The following is a 15,268-nucleotide window of genomic DNA, read 5'->3' on the forward strand; positions in this document are numbered from 1 at the left end:
AAAACTTTTTAAAATTATGTGAAGATTATACAAAAAGGTACTTTTTAATACACATCTCTTAATTTAAAACTTGAGTCCAATTTATTTTTGCCTTGACATTAATACAAACTAAGACAAAAGTAAGGTGCTAATAAAAGGATTCAAAAGAATTTCTCACATCATACTTTGAACATGCATGATTCAAATAGTTGGTAAATCAGCTGACAAAATTCAGTTTTCTTCATTCTGTTTTTCACAAACATATTATAATAAATGTTACTCCAAATAATAACATTGCCAGGATTATAGATATTCAAAAACATAACAAGGCAGGCAATAGTAAAGTAAAATCATAGACATATCCTAAGTAGGGTGATTAACGTTAATGTCATCTTGCCTGCTGCTCTGCTCTTCAGTTCAAGTTCCAACTTGAAGGCAGAGTACCTGCTCCTGTGGGGACTGACACAGAAGTTCAAGCTCTGCGTGTAGCCAGCATTGATCTTCTGTTGATTAGAGTTACTGTGTACTCACCCACGTGAGTTAGCCTCAGAATTTTTAAAAGCCAAAGAAAAATCGTTTACCCACAACTGAGACTCTGGCAAACACTGATTTTATGCCTGGCTTTTCTCTAAAATTTGATGTGCTGTAGATTTATCCCATTTTGCCTCTAAACTTTTAGGTGTTTCTTTTGTGGATTAAAATTCTAAGTAGAAAAATAATATTTTCTCAAATTTTACCCCATTATTTAATATGCACATTGTTTTAAAATTTGGGTTTTACGGTCCTGAAAGTCATAGATATTATAAGTAACTTTTCTGCTTTTTTTGTATTAAAAATTTAGCATATTAAAAGTACAAAAAGGGTAAAAATAGAGAAAAGTAGAAGGTAAAAATTATTTGGTTTCCATATTATTTTTAAAATCAGCAACATAAACTTTTTTCTTAATAATTATAGAAAAAAGTATTTTAAATTTCAAAAGTGGGAATGTAAGGTCATTAAGCAAGTAAAATTAAAGCCTTGTATTCATTTAACTTATGTTCATATACTTTGGATTATATTTAAATTAAAGAAGCAAATTAAGGGTAAAATCAAATCAGTCAAAACCATATATTTAGATGTAGTTTATTGTTTGTTGCTTTGTACTGCTACTTATTTCATCCACTATACACATTCTTTCTTTTCAAAGAGATGATAAGTTTAGTGTATCATGTAGTAATAATTATATATTTAAATGCTCTATTCCTTGCATTATGGCAGATAAGAGATTCTAATTCCCTCCTACTACATAGTATGTAAAATATTAAATGACAGGAAAAGCCTAAAAATATAAGAAAAATGCAATGATAGGTGACCCAAAGCTGGGCTTAGAGAGAAAGGATATAAGCTAGAAATAAAGTATACTGATAATTGTGGCCTAGGGTTTTAAGCACAATGGGACAAAGACTTGGGCATCTGTTGAACAGGCAGCCAGACTGGAGGAGACCCTGCTATATTCAAGTAAAGAAAGAACTGCATGTGTTGGGGGTGGAGGGGAGGATATCCGACTTTAGTCAGCCCAAGTCATTGATGTGGGGAAGAAGAATACCCAATACTGATGCCTTTTAGTTTCCCTGTCTCTAATAAGGTAAGGAGGGAAGCTGAGAAGCTTTATATGAAGGTCACAGCCCAGAGACACAGGTTCACTAAAGGGCTGAGACCTAACCATAGGATTATAGAACTCCTTCCCTTCCCTACCATACCTCCATGTCAATAGAGCTCCTATATAAAAGGGGATTCCAGCTGAAAGAGCTGCAGGCCTTAGACCCTATTTTAAAAAGTCTCTAGGGGAAAAAAAAAAAAAAAGGTCTCTAGGGAAACCCAAAGACACCAGGGGAAACAAGAACAAGGATAGTTGAGGAAATTTTAGCCTCTGACAAAAAAGCTACACAAATAGTAAACAGCTATATCTTGAGCTAAAGGCCTATTTACCATAGTTCTTTTTACTGGTAAATCATGTTAGGGTTTCAACAAAAAATGGCAAGGCATGCTAAAATGTGAAAAAGACCCTCTGAAGAAACAAAGCAAGCTACAGAACCAGCCTCAGATATGTCAGAGAGTTTGAAATTATCAGGCCAGTAATTTAAAATAACTCTGATTAATATGCTAAGGGCTCTAAGGAAAAAAGTGGACAGCATGCAAGAACAGGTGGGTAATAAAAGCATGGAGGTAAAAACTCTAATAAAGAATCAAAAGATGTAATCTATGTGTTATAGAAACATCAGAAGAAAGGAAGAAACAAAAGAAATATTGGAAGTAAAAATGACAGAAATTTTCAAAATTAAAGACACGAAATAACAAAGATCCAGGAAACTACAAACATCAACTGGGATAAATACCAAAAAAAAAACCTATGCCTAGTAATATCATATTCCTTAAAAGAAACCATCAAAAGTTAAAGGAAAAGCCACAGATTGGAAGATACATGCATTACATATAGCCAACAAAGACTCCATATTTGGAATATATTTTTTGAAGTCCTCAAATCAATAAGAAAGCACCCAGTAGAAAAACTGACAAAAGATATGAACTAGTAATATATAGAAGAGGTAAACAGACTACCAAGAAATATGAAGAGATTTGTAACTGCATTATAATCAGGGAATTAAAAATTAGTATTGTAGCAAAACACTATTCTATATCTTTTAGAGCAATAAATTTTTTTAAGATTTATTTATTTGAGAGACAGAGAGAGAGAGAGAGAGAGAGCAGGAGTGGGGGGGAGGGGCAGAAGGAGAGGGAGAAGCAGACTCCCCACTGAGCAGGGAGCCCCAAACAGGGCTTGATCCCAGGACCCTGAGATCATGACCTGAGCCTAAGGCAGACACTTAACCGACTGAGCCACCCAGGTGCCTCTAGAGCAATAATTTTGTAAAAATTTGATAATATCATGTGTTACCAAGTATATAGAAAATGAGAAACCTTATCCAATAATGGTAAAAAGATACAACTACTTTTGTGAATGATTGAACAATATATACTAAAGCTGAAGATGTACAGATCCTATTTCCCAATAATATCACTCCTGGGCACATACCTTAAAGAAATTCTGACATATTTTATGAGATTAGGGAGGAATTCAAGCCTTCATGTATATCTGTAAGGTTTTATCTAAAAAAAAAATCTGAGGTAGATTTGTCAAAATACCATTCTTACATTTCTTAGCTGGCATAATGACAATGTCACAGTGGTGTCATCTAATAGTGAGCTTCTATCTCGATCTTGTCCAAAGCTTTCACCATCTTCAAAGAGAAAACTGAAAAGAGATTAAAAAAAATAATTATTTTAACAAGCACACAAAATCTGATTTATTGCTTCTTCTAGAAAATAAAATTTATTCTAAATCATCATTCTCTCATCAAAGAAAGAAATTTTAGACTACACGGATTAATTTAAAAATATGTAACTGCTGGTTGATATTTCACCAAATAATTCTCATTTTTAAGTACAAATTGAGTTCATATGAATACAGTATATAAATATAAAGCATTTTAGGAATACAAGAGTGTGATTTATCCTCTTTGTTCATGCAGATTCAATGCTAAAATTACTCTCTTGACAATATGTGTTACGTGCTCCTGAGGAAGTTTATATGAGTGAGAAATGATAAAGAAGAAAAATCATGATAGTAACTTCTCAGGAGAAAGAATAATGAATAATAAATGTATAAAATTTCTTTAGGATTTCAGAGAATTAATTTTGAGAATTTACATATACCTTGGAATTTCCATCATCTTATTTCCTGGTGTTCTGCTTAATTCAATGTGTGAGAAATATAACTGACTTAAAAATCAGTTTAAGAGGGAGAAAAAGTAGAGACCCAGTGTTCTATCCAAATCATTAACCAAAAAATGTAACATGTGAAGAAAAAAATGATCAGCATGTAATTTGTATGGTTACCTACAATGATCAAATCTAGTCCTAAAATCTAAAATTAAAAATTTAAAGCATTGGTGAAACTCAAGAGATTTAGGTTCACATCTTTATGAATAAATACAAAGAGCAATGGAACAGTAACAATTTTGATCCTTAGAGTTGTACTGTTATTTAATTTTCAGTCTAATTTATATGATGATGTCCAAGATCTTATGCAGTTCTGCAGAGTTTTCACAACAGTGATTTAGCACCATAATGATCTCTAGGACAATGAGGCCAAAGAGTACATTTACATTTACAATTGTAATTGGAAATAAAAAATAGTTACTTATGATAGACACCCTAGCCTAGTTTATTAACTCTCTTGAATATTACTATTCTTTCTGACTTGTACATTTTTCATTTATTGAACATCAATTATTACAAGATATTCCATAATAATGGGTCTACTTCAAATAGATCATAAAGCAAATTATTTATTAAAATATTAAAAATAATGAAAATATTAATGTGAATTCTTCAATTAAAAGCCTCGGCCAAGAAAATAAGGTATTGACTTCCAGTTGCTTTCATAATCACTTAGTTGGAATGTCTACCAAAGAAACCCCAAATTTTAAAAAAACATTATTACTAAATATTTTTCATTTCCAAGAGAAACTTTCTTTCCTTACTTGGGGAGTGTGCAGATAGGTGGTTTAGATCGAATGATTTCCTTGTTGACAAGCTCTTTCTCCAAGTCACCTCCAGCTAAACACCAAAGGTAATATACTTCTTCAATAGATCTTTCTGACAGATAATCACTGTTTATATCTATTAATGGCAAATGGAAAAGAATGAGAGCTATCACACTTTTTGTTTTGATTAAAAAGCAACAGGCAATAATAGCTGATATTCTCAAAAAATAATAATTGAAGAACACAGTAAGAGTACCTTTAAGAATATTCATACTATAAACTGTACAAAGGATGAAATGAAGATATACATATTGGATGTACATTCAGTTTCTTTGAGAAAAAGAATTTTTACCCTCTATATTAGAGATATATGGGATATATATTCCATACAGATACCAGATATATCAGGCTCTGTGAGGAAGGGATAAGGACAGAAAAAAGCACTTGATAGTTAACTAACACGAACTATTGCATCCTTCATGTCTTGAGGCAATTGTTGCCTCTTCTGAAGAGTCTTTCTTATTGTCTCAGGCATGCTATGATTCCACTGCACTATGTTCATACTGACCTTTATTTATAATAGTAATATAAATTTTTATTTGCCTCACCATTTGGTATGAAAGTTATAGTGCATGGAACATAGCAGGAACTCAAAAAAATATTTGACTGAATGAATGCTTAGTAAATATTTCCTGCCATGACTCACATCGTAACTCTTCAGTGTAAGAGTATTATTGGTGCCACTAAAACACACATTCTGAGAGTTGTAATCTTCATAGATGAATGAAAAGAAAAAAATTGATATTCTCTTACTATGTGGAATATAATGGTATGGACTTCTACCTATAATACAATTTTTAGATATAATTTATAATAAATTATATAGGACAGGATATTATGTATGTTGATGTAGTAGAAATTCCACTGGGAATTAGAAAGCAATTTTGGCATTAAGATTTGAGATGAAAATAGGACTTTGGTTTGCATAATAAATTTTTTTTTGGTTCCACTTCCTCAATTCTTAAAGTTCTTGCTCCAAAGCAATTTAAACTTAAAGGATTATGGGTGCCCAGGTGACTCAGTCTATTAAGTGTCTGCCTTCGGCTCAGGTCATAGTCCCAGGGTCCTGGGATCGAGCCCCGCGTCAGGCTCCTTCTTCAGTGGGGAGCCTGCTTCTCCCTCTCACTCTGCCTGCCTGCTCTGCCTACTTGTGTTCTCTCTCTATCTTTGTCAAAAAAATAAATAAAATCTTAAAAAAAAAAATAAAGGATTAAAAACTTAGGTAGTTATATTTTAAGCATATCCAAAATTATCTCTTAATTCCCATACAGGTATCCATAAAGCCTCACTAATGTAATATATATGTTGTTGGTAAATGCAAAACTGAAAGTAGGATAAGGGTACTTTCTCTAAAAATAAAACATATTGTCTTCTGTCTTATTTATCATTACCTTTACACAGCTGACTGATATCCTCAGGCAGAGTCAAATCAGCACATCTCAAAGAAGATGAAAACAGACTGGCACGTTTGGTAAAGGGAGTATATAAAGGTGACACTTCACTAAATACCTTGTCCTGCATTAATCCAGCTGCGGTTGGCCTTGAGAAAAATTTAAAACACACAGTATGAATGAGATACAAATTTCATCATTAGAAATTCTTGGTATCACTTCTTATTTAAAAAGTTATAATTAGTAGAAAATTATTATTTTAATTATAATTCATGTTTACCAGGGTAGATCAACTTTCTTTTTTTCTTAAACTGCTGTGTAACGCTGACCTTTTAATGTTTATTCCCTGATCTGTGTGTCTCATTACTCTTTTCAAAAATAAAAACTTCCATATATCACAGTGTTGCCAAATTAGTCAGTGCCTTACCTAATTTCAAAAATAGTGATGAGAAAAGAGCATTAGAAATATGGATATTCTTCTTATATTGAGAAATCTGATAGGATACTTGGCAAAACTTTCATAATACATGGCTTTTGTAGTATATGATGTAGGCCTATTTCTGAATATGGTATGAAATGAATCATATGGCTTTGGAAAAAATTAAAAGAAAAATAACAAATTTCTACAGAGTTTATTAATGTAAGAAAAAATGGTAAGAGCTAGCATATAGTTTATATCAGGGGTCAGAAAACTATGGCTCATGGGTCAAATCCGCCTACTGTCTGTTTTTGTATGGCTCATGAGGTAAAAATGGATTTTGCATTTTTAAATAGTTGAAAAAATCAAAATACTGTTTTTTTGTGATATGTGAAAATTATACAAAACTCAAGTTTCAGTATCCAAAAGTAAAGTTTTATTGGAACATAGCAATACTATTTCATTTAAGTATTGTCTTTAGCTGCTTTTAAGCTACAAGTTCAGTGTTGAATAGTTGTGACAGAGACTGTATGGTCCATGAAATCAAAAATATTTGCTATCTGGTCCTTACCAAAAAGAGTTTGTTGATCCTTGAGTTAAATAAATACAATAGCACATCAGTTTTTTTTGTAAAAATATGAATCGATAATATATTTTATGATGAGGAGTTTAATATATCTATGTTTGCCTACATTTATAAGAATATGTTTGCTTCAATATGAAAAAAAGAATCATACTTTGCAATATTTCATGTGCATTTTTCTTTTAGTCTAGTTAACTATGATTATTTCCCCAGTTATCTACCAAATTTTCAATTAACATTATTGTCAGTGGGTCCAACCAAATTAACTATGGCAAAATGTACTTATAAACTTGTGTCATGGATGATGTTACAGCATTACTGAATGAACTATCACTAACTCAAATTGACCACTAAATAACCAGCAATCAACCATAACAAAACCAATGTTTCTTTAAGTTACTTAGACATGGATTTGTATCTGAGAAATATAAATAGAATCTTAAATATTGATTGGCAATTTGTTTGATTTTTCCAAGGCACAGAAATAAACATTAGAAAATGTCCCTTAAAAAATTTGCTAGAATAATGGCACACATTCAAGGGGATAGTTAAAAGTCTTAAATACATCACCAGTACAGAAAATAGTAATAAAACTCTCCTTAGCAGAGTCTAGATGTATACTTGCATATAAAAATGAAGTGACTGTGGGGCGCCTGGGTGGCTCAGTTGGTTAAGCGGCTGCCTTCGGCTCAGGTCATGATCCTGGAGTCCCTGGATCGAGTCCCGCATCGGGCTCCCTGCTCAGCAGGGAGTCTGCTTCTCCCTCTGACCCTCCCCCCTCTCATGTGCTTGCTCTCTCTCATTCTCTCTCTCTCAAATAAATAAATAAAATCTTTAAAAAAAAAAAAAATAAAAAAAAAAAAAAAAAAAAAAAAAAAAATGAAGTGACTGTAAGTGAACGCTGAATTTTTTCCCTTTTGTGCTTTTGGCATCTTATAATCTATCAAAGAGTATTATATATGAACATCTCCATTTTTTACTTTTATCTTGACCATGATTTACCTGTGTTACTGAATATCTTAATTAAAATTCTAAATACTACCTTTTGGTTTTCTTCCTCCTCTCTTAATGTGGCATGTTTACCCCAAATTATGTTTTGTTTTTTTTTTTTACCATTCCACTCTTCCTAACATGTATTGATAAAGATGTTTTTCTAAAGACTAATTAGAATACAGTATTTTCAAATATCATATACTTAAGGAGTTTAGGAAAGACAACTGTAAGGCTAACAGTGATATCATCAAATGAAAACAAATAATAATACTTCTAAGAAATCCTTTTATATTATTATATATATAATTATATATATATAACAATTACATATAATTGTTAGCGATCAATTTTGTATTCCTATATATATGTAAATATTCTTATTTAATCCATTAGTATTATTAAAAAAACCCAACTACTTATATATTAAAGATGTCAGCATAATCTCTGAATCTTAATATTATCAACCTCTTGGAAGGGTGGAAGGTGAGACACTTCTTCAAAAGATTTATCACATTTTTGGGAAGGTCCTGGTAAATAAAAAAAGAAAAGAATTATTTAAAATGATCCATTTAAAAAATATATTTTACTCACACCAGTCAGAATGGCTAAAATTAACAGGTCAGGAAACAACAGATGTTGGCAAGGATGCAGAGAAAGGGGAACCCTCTTACACTGTTGGTGGGAATGCAAACTGGTGCAGCCACTCTGGAAAACAGTATGGAGGTTCCTCAAAAAGTTGAAAACAGAGCTACCTTATGAGCCAGCAATTACACTACTAGGAATTTATCCAAAGGATAAAAACATAGTGATTCGAAGGGATACATGGACCCCAATGTTTATGGCAGCAGTGTCCACAATAGCCAAACTATGGAAAGAGCCCAGATGTCCATCAACAGATGAATGGATAAAGAAGATGTGGTATGTAGGGGCTCCTGGGTGGCTCAGTCGTTAAGCGTCTGCCTTTGGCTCAGGTCATGATCCCAGGGTTCTGGGATCGAGCCCCACATCGGGCTCCCTGCTCAGTGGGAAGCCTGCTTCTCCCTCTCCCACTCCCCCTGCTTGTGTTCCCTCTCTCGCTATGTCTCTCTCTGTCAAATAAAGAAATAAAATCTTTAAAAAAAAAAAAAGAAGATGTGGTATGTATATATACACTGGAATATTACACAGCCATTAAAAAAATGAAATCTTGTCATTTGCAACAACGTGGAGAGAACTAGAGGGTATTATGCTAAGCTAAATAATAAGTCAATCAGAGAAAGACAATCATATGATTTCATTCATATGTGGAATTTAAGAAACGAAACAGAGGAGCAAAGGGAAAGGGAGGAAAAATAACAAGACATAATCAGAGATGGGGACAAACCATGAGACTCTTAACCATAGGAAATAAACTGAGGGTTGCTGGAGGGAGTGGGGTGGGGGATGGGGAAACTGGTTGATGGGCATTAAGGAGGGCATGTGATGTAATGAGCACTGGGTGTCATATGCAACTGACGAATAACTAAATTCTACCTCTGAAACTAATAATACACTATATGTTAATTAAATTGAACTTAAATAAAACATTTTTAAAAAAGAAAATAATTACTTAAAATGACCCATTTAAAAATATATTTTACTCTAATATTTGCTATTCTAGGACATTTTGATTTTTCTAAAAAGTTTTTATTTGGACTTTATACTAATTTATATTAGCTTGTCACTCTATGAAAAAACAAATATCTGAACAGAAATAAACATAGCTTTAAAATAGCTTGCTATTAGATCTCAAGTATACAAAATACATACATTTTCAATAACAGATTAATGACAAACCTTTATAATGTCCAGACAACCATGCTCTTCGGCCAGAACTATTATAGTGTCATCTACGCAATCTATAAAACAGAAAAATTGTATGAATTAATGCTACTTTTCTTATCTATCAGAACTGAACTCATATAATTTTTTAAAAAATTGTGTTATGCAGTTTTGGAACTTGGAATATTAAAAAGCTTGTGACTTTATTACCTTTCCTTACATTTTTTGATAAAAATGAAGACTTTAAACACTAAATATTAATTGAATTACAGATACTGGAAGATAGCCACTAAATAGTGACATAAAGCAGTGGTTCAAGATGAAGATTCTCTTGTTCTCTCTCCCTATATATGTAATGTACATATACATATTACTCTTTTGTATTTACATAATTTGGAGAATGTACACACATCTCTGGGGATTTAAAGTATACATTTTTACAATCCATATCAAAATACCAACACCATACTTCACAGAACTAGAACAAATAATCCTAAGATTTGTATTGTGCCACAAAAGACCCTGAATAGCCAAAACAATCTTGAAAAAGAAGAACAAAACTGGAGGTATCATGATCCTAGATTTCAAGAAATACTACAAAGTTGTAGTAATCAAAACACGATGGCACTGGCATAAAAACAGACATATAGATCAATGGAACAGAAGAGCGAGCCCAGAAATAAATTCACGCTTACATGGCCAATTTATCTTCCACAGAGGAGGCAAGAAAATGCAATGGGAAAAAGACAGTCTCTTCAACAAATGGTCTTAGGAAAACTGGACAGCCACATGAAAAGAATGAAACACGACCACTTTCTTACACCATACACAAAAATAAACTAAAAATGGGTTAAGAACCTAACTGTGAGACCCGAAACCATAAAAACCCTAGAAGAGATCACAGGCAGGAATTTCTCTGACATCGGCTGTAGCAACATCTTTCTAGATATGTCTCCTGAGGCGAGGGAAACAAAAGCAAAAATAAACTGTTGGGATTATATCAAAATAAAAAGCTTTTGTACAGAGATGGAAACAACCAACAAAAACAAAAAACAACCTATTGAATGGGTGAAGATATTTGCAAATGACATATCTGATAAAGGGTTAGTTTCCAAAATATATAAAGAACTTAGACAACTCTTGAATCACTATATTGTACACTTGAAACTAATATAACACTGTATGTTAACTATACTGTAAAATAAAATAAGAACTTATACAATTCAACACCTTAAAAAAAAAAAATCCAGGGGCGCCTGGGTGGCTCAGTCGTTAAGCGTCTGCCTTCGGCTCAGGTCATGATCCCAGGGTCCTGGGATCGAGCCCCACATTGGGCTCCCTGCTTGGCGGGAAGCCTGCTTCTCCCACTCCCTCTCCCCCTGCTTGTGTTCCCTCTCTCGCTGTGTCTCTCTCTGTCAAATAAATAAATAAAATCTTTAAAAAAAAAAAAAAAAAAATCCAACTAAAAATGGGCAGAAGACATGAACAGACATTTCTCCAAAGAAGACATACAGATGGCTAACAGACACATGAAAAAATGTTCAATAGTACTCATTATCAGGGAAATGCAAAGTAAAATCACAATGAGATACCACCTCACACTTGTCAGGCTAAAATAAAAAAAACACAAGAAACAAAAAGTGTTGGCAAGGACGTGGAGAAAAAGGAACCCTGTGCACTGTTGGTAGGAATGCAAACTGATGCAGCCTCTGCAAAAAACAGGACGGAGGTTCCTCAAAATATGATCCAGTAATCCCAGTACTGGGTATTTACCAAAAGAATATGAAAACACTAATTCAAAAAGATATATGCACCCCTATGTTTATTGCATTATTTACAATAGCCAAATTATGGAAGCAGCCCAAGCGTCCATTGATAGATGAATGGATAACAAAGATGTGGTATATATATACACAGTGGAATATTACTTAGCTACAAAAAAGAGCAGATTCCTGCCATTTGCAACAACATGGATGGATCTAGAGAGTATAATGCTAAGTGAAATAAGTTAGAGAAAGAAAAATACCATATGATTTCACTCATATGTAGAAATTAAGAAACAAAACAAATGAAGAAAAAATAAAGAGACAAATAAAAAAAAACAACAGACTCAACTATAGAGAACAAACTGATGGTTACCAGAAGGGAGATGGGTGGAGGGAGGGGGCAGGTGAAACAGGTGAAGGGGATTAAGAATATATTTATCATGATGAGGCCTGAGTAATGTCTATACATTGTTTAATCACCATATTGTACACCTGAAATTAATATAACACTGTATATTAACTATACTGGAATTAAAATTAAAAAAATAAAGTGTAAGTTTAGTCTGTAGACCATATTAAGAAATCTCTAAGACTCCTTAAAAGCCTTATTATCAATCTTTGAAATTAAATGTTGTAAATATGGTAACATTTTATGCAATTATATTTATAATTCATTATTATTTGATACTTGTTGATACTTTTCAATACATATTCTTATTTGTAAACCCTATTAACGTGGACACCAAACTGTCACTCTTTCACAGAAAGTGCTCTATCAGTTTTTCTCTTCTTTATTACCACATTAGGGTCTAATATACATGTAAAATAAACGAGCTTCTTATAAGGAAAAATATTCTTCTCAGTCATTATTCACACATGATTCATCAAATAGAAAGCTCAAAACTTCAGATATATTGTCTGAAGGTAAACTGCTACAGAGAAGTGTATTTATTCTCATATTTTGATTTCACAACTTAGTTTACTTGGCTAGATCATGAAGCTAAGAAAATATCTATCCACATTATAATTCCTTAATGAGTAAGGAAAGCTCTACAATAATACTTCAGAAGGCACTTCTTAAGTTGTCCTATTAATGCTTACCATTGATCATTAGAACATTAAAGAAATTCAGGATATTTCAGTGTACTCACTATTATAGAACACATTCTTAATGTATATGCTTACTAAAGGTTATATTTGTAGTTCAAACATAATCATTTGTGAGACACTTACCTAATGTAAGTAAAAATTTTAGTCTTTCAGAAATATCCAAGCTCTGAAATAATTTTCTTCCCTGAATAAAATGGGAAAAGAAATTCGTGTTAACATTTACATCTTTTTTCAGGGAGGCATTTTTTTCCCCCCAGAGATGAAAATGATTTTATCAGGTATCTCTTTTTTCCTTCAAAGGTTTTATTTGACTTTTAAAGTTAGCTCCACTAAAGAAAAATTATCAGTTTAAGATTTAAACATTTCATATATTTAAGGATCATTACATTCTAGTTTGTTCTCAAGCATTCTTCACTTTTGAGACCTATATATACCTGGTTGTCTAGAGAGATTCCAGTCTTGTTTGATTAAGAGACTAAGATGACCCATGGAAAGATTCATATTATCTTTACATTTACCCAAGTAATTCTTACTTATATATCATGATCCGGGTAATCTGCTGTCTCCATTAAGAAACATTCAATGACACTCCTTCCTCCTCCCACAATGAATTTGACAACCATCCTTTGCGATCCCATAGCACCTGGTATATTTATGATACATACATTGTATTTTAATTGTTTCCTTATTATTCAGCTTCAGGGGCTGCTTAAAATAGAGTCTGGAATCAGTCATAACTTCAACAATTATGTGTCAAGCAACTATTGTGTGCCAAATTGGACTTTTGACCACAAGTTATATAACCTGGGCAAATACTTAACCACGTTAAGTTTCACTTTTCTCATTTATAAAATTGGAACATTAACTGTACATACCATACAGGTTGCAGTGAGGATTACAGAATGTATAAAAAAGCGCCTCACATTTTTTGAACATAAAAATTCCTTCATAAATGTTGGCTATTATTCTTTTCTTACAAACAAATTAAACTTACAGGATCCTTTAAGTAGACTTAGAAGGAAAGTCTTAAGAAGATAGCCTGGTCTTTATGTGGAGAAAAAAAGACTCTGTTCTTTTTTAATAAAGAGAAAGCAAAAAGATTTCTTAAAGATTTATGAAACTAGAACTACAGATGGAGAGATCATTGAAAAAAAGTTGCCATTCCTCTCTCAACTTTTTACACTATCTTATTAATCTTTTAGAAATACAGGTTTGATTTTATCAATATCTTGTTTAAAAACTTAAATGGTCCCCCATACCTTATATAACTAAATATAAACTTCTCAGTTTAGCATTCAAAATCTCCTAGGATATGACTCTAAGATATCTTTTCATTCTAAGTGTTTACTATTTATTTACCTATGATGAACACACACACACACACACATACACACACAACAGTTCAATTTGATTACTTACAATACGGTGAATATACTGTCTATTCAGGCATACTGATGATATGATATGATTGATGATATCATAAGATCATATGATTTTGACTGATTTCCCTACTAGTAATTTTTTTCTTCATGGCTATCAAAATTTTATATATATCCTTTATTTCATTCCCACTTCTGAATGTTAATTTTGTGAGTTAAAGAATTCAAAATTCAAATTACTTTCTATTAGCACTTTGATGGCATTGTGCCACTGTTTCCTTAAAACCAAGCTAGTAAGAAGTTTAATGTCAATCTCATTCTTGGTAGGTAGTACGTCTTATCTCTCTGACACATTTTAAGATTTTCTCACTAACACTGATAAAGTCATCAGAGCTTAGTAAAGGCAGCTTGGCGTGTTAAGAGTATAGCTTTGGGTATAGTTGATGGGTACAAATCTGCTCAAGTACTTACTATTATGTAACAAGGACAGGTTGCTTAATTTCTTTGTACCTCAATTTCCTGATCTGTAAACTACAGATAACAATTAGATAAATTTTATAAGACTGGTGTGAGTATGGAGTATAATAGAGATTAGCAACGTACCTGACTTTTGAAAAGTTCTTAATAAATGCTACCCATTATTTCATTATTGGTTATCTCCTAAAAGTTTATGATTTCTAGGTATTTGTTGTTGTATGTTGCAATTTTTTTTTTTTTTTTTTTTTGCTCTGCAAAGTAATTAGTGGGTTCTTTCAAACCAAGAACTTTACTCTCGGCTTCTGATACTACTATATGACAGATATTAGAACATCTGGATCTATCTCCCCTGTCTTTTACAATTTCTTTTATATTTTCAATCTCTTTATTTCTTTGTGATATAATCTGGGAGAATTACTCAGCTTTACCTTCTACAAGGTGTGTCTAGTTTCCTCTGCCATCTATTTAGTTCTTTATTTCAACAATTACAATTTTTTTCTCTTAAAATTCTTAATTGGTTCTTCTTTTCAGCAAATATTCTTGATTCATAGTTTCTATAATTGTTTCATAAATGGAGTTGTTTCCTTTATCTCCTAAAGAACACATACTTTTATTTTAAAGTCCTTTCAATGGTGTAAATTTTTCTATTTGTTGTTTCTTTTTTATTGCAGATATATGTATTTACAGCATGTATCGTATTGTAGATGTATTGTTTTAGGTGCTTGG

At 32.3% G+C, this 15,268-nt stretch overlaps 1 protein-coding gene across 4 annotated transcripts in view; it reads right to left on the reverse strand.

Annotated features, from left to right (window-relative positions):
* TBCK (TBC1 domain containing kinase) overlaps nt 1-15,268 on the reverse strand; it is a 227,777-nt gene that overhangs the window by 143,995 nt on the left and 68,514 nt on the right. For all 4 annotated transcript variants that reach the window (XM_036094769.2, XM_036094767.2, XM_078069049.1 and 1 more), the window contains 6 exons: nt 12,810-12,870; nt 9,826-9,887; nt 8,476-8,537; nt 6,017-6,165; nt 4,563-4,701; nt 3,172-3,271 (listed from right to left, as the gene is read on the reverse strand). In XM_036094769.2, the coding sequence (XP_035950662.1) occupies nt 3,172-3,271; nt 4,563-4,701; nt 6,017-6,165; nt 8,476-8,537; nt 9,826-9,887; nt 12,810-12,870 (573 nt within the window). The remainder of the gene's footprint in view (nt 1-3,171; nt 3,272-4,562; nt 4,702-6,016; nt 6,166-8,475; nt 8,538-9,825; nt 9,888-12,809; nt 12,871-15,268) is intronic.

This window comes from Halichoerus grypus, chromosome 3, assembly GCF_964656455.1.
Source record: "Halichoerus grypus chromosome 3, mHalGry1.hap1.1, whole genome shotgun sequence".
NCBI lineage: Eukaryota > Metazoa > Chordata > Mammalia > Carnivora > Phocidae > Halichoerus > Halichoerus grypus.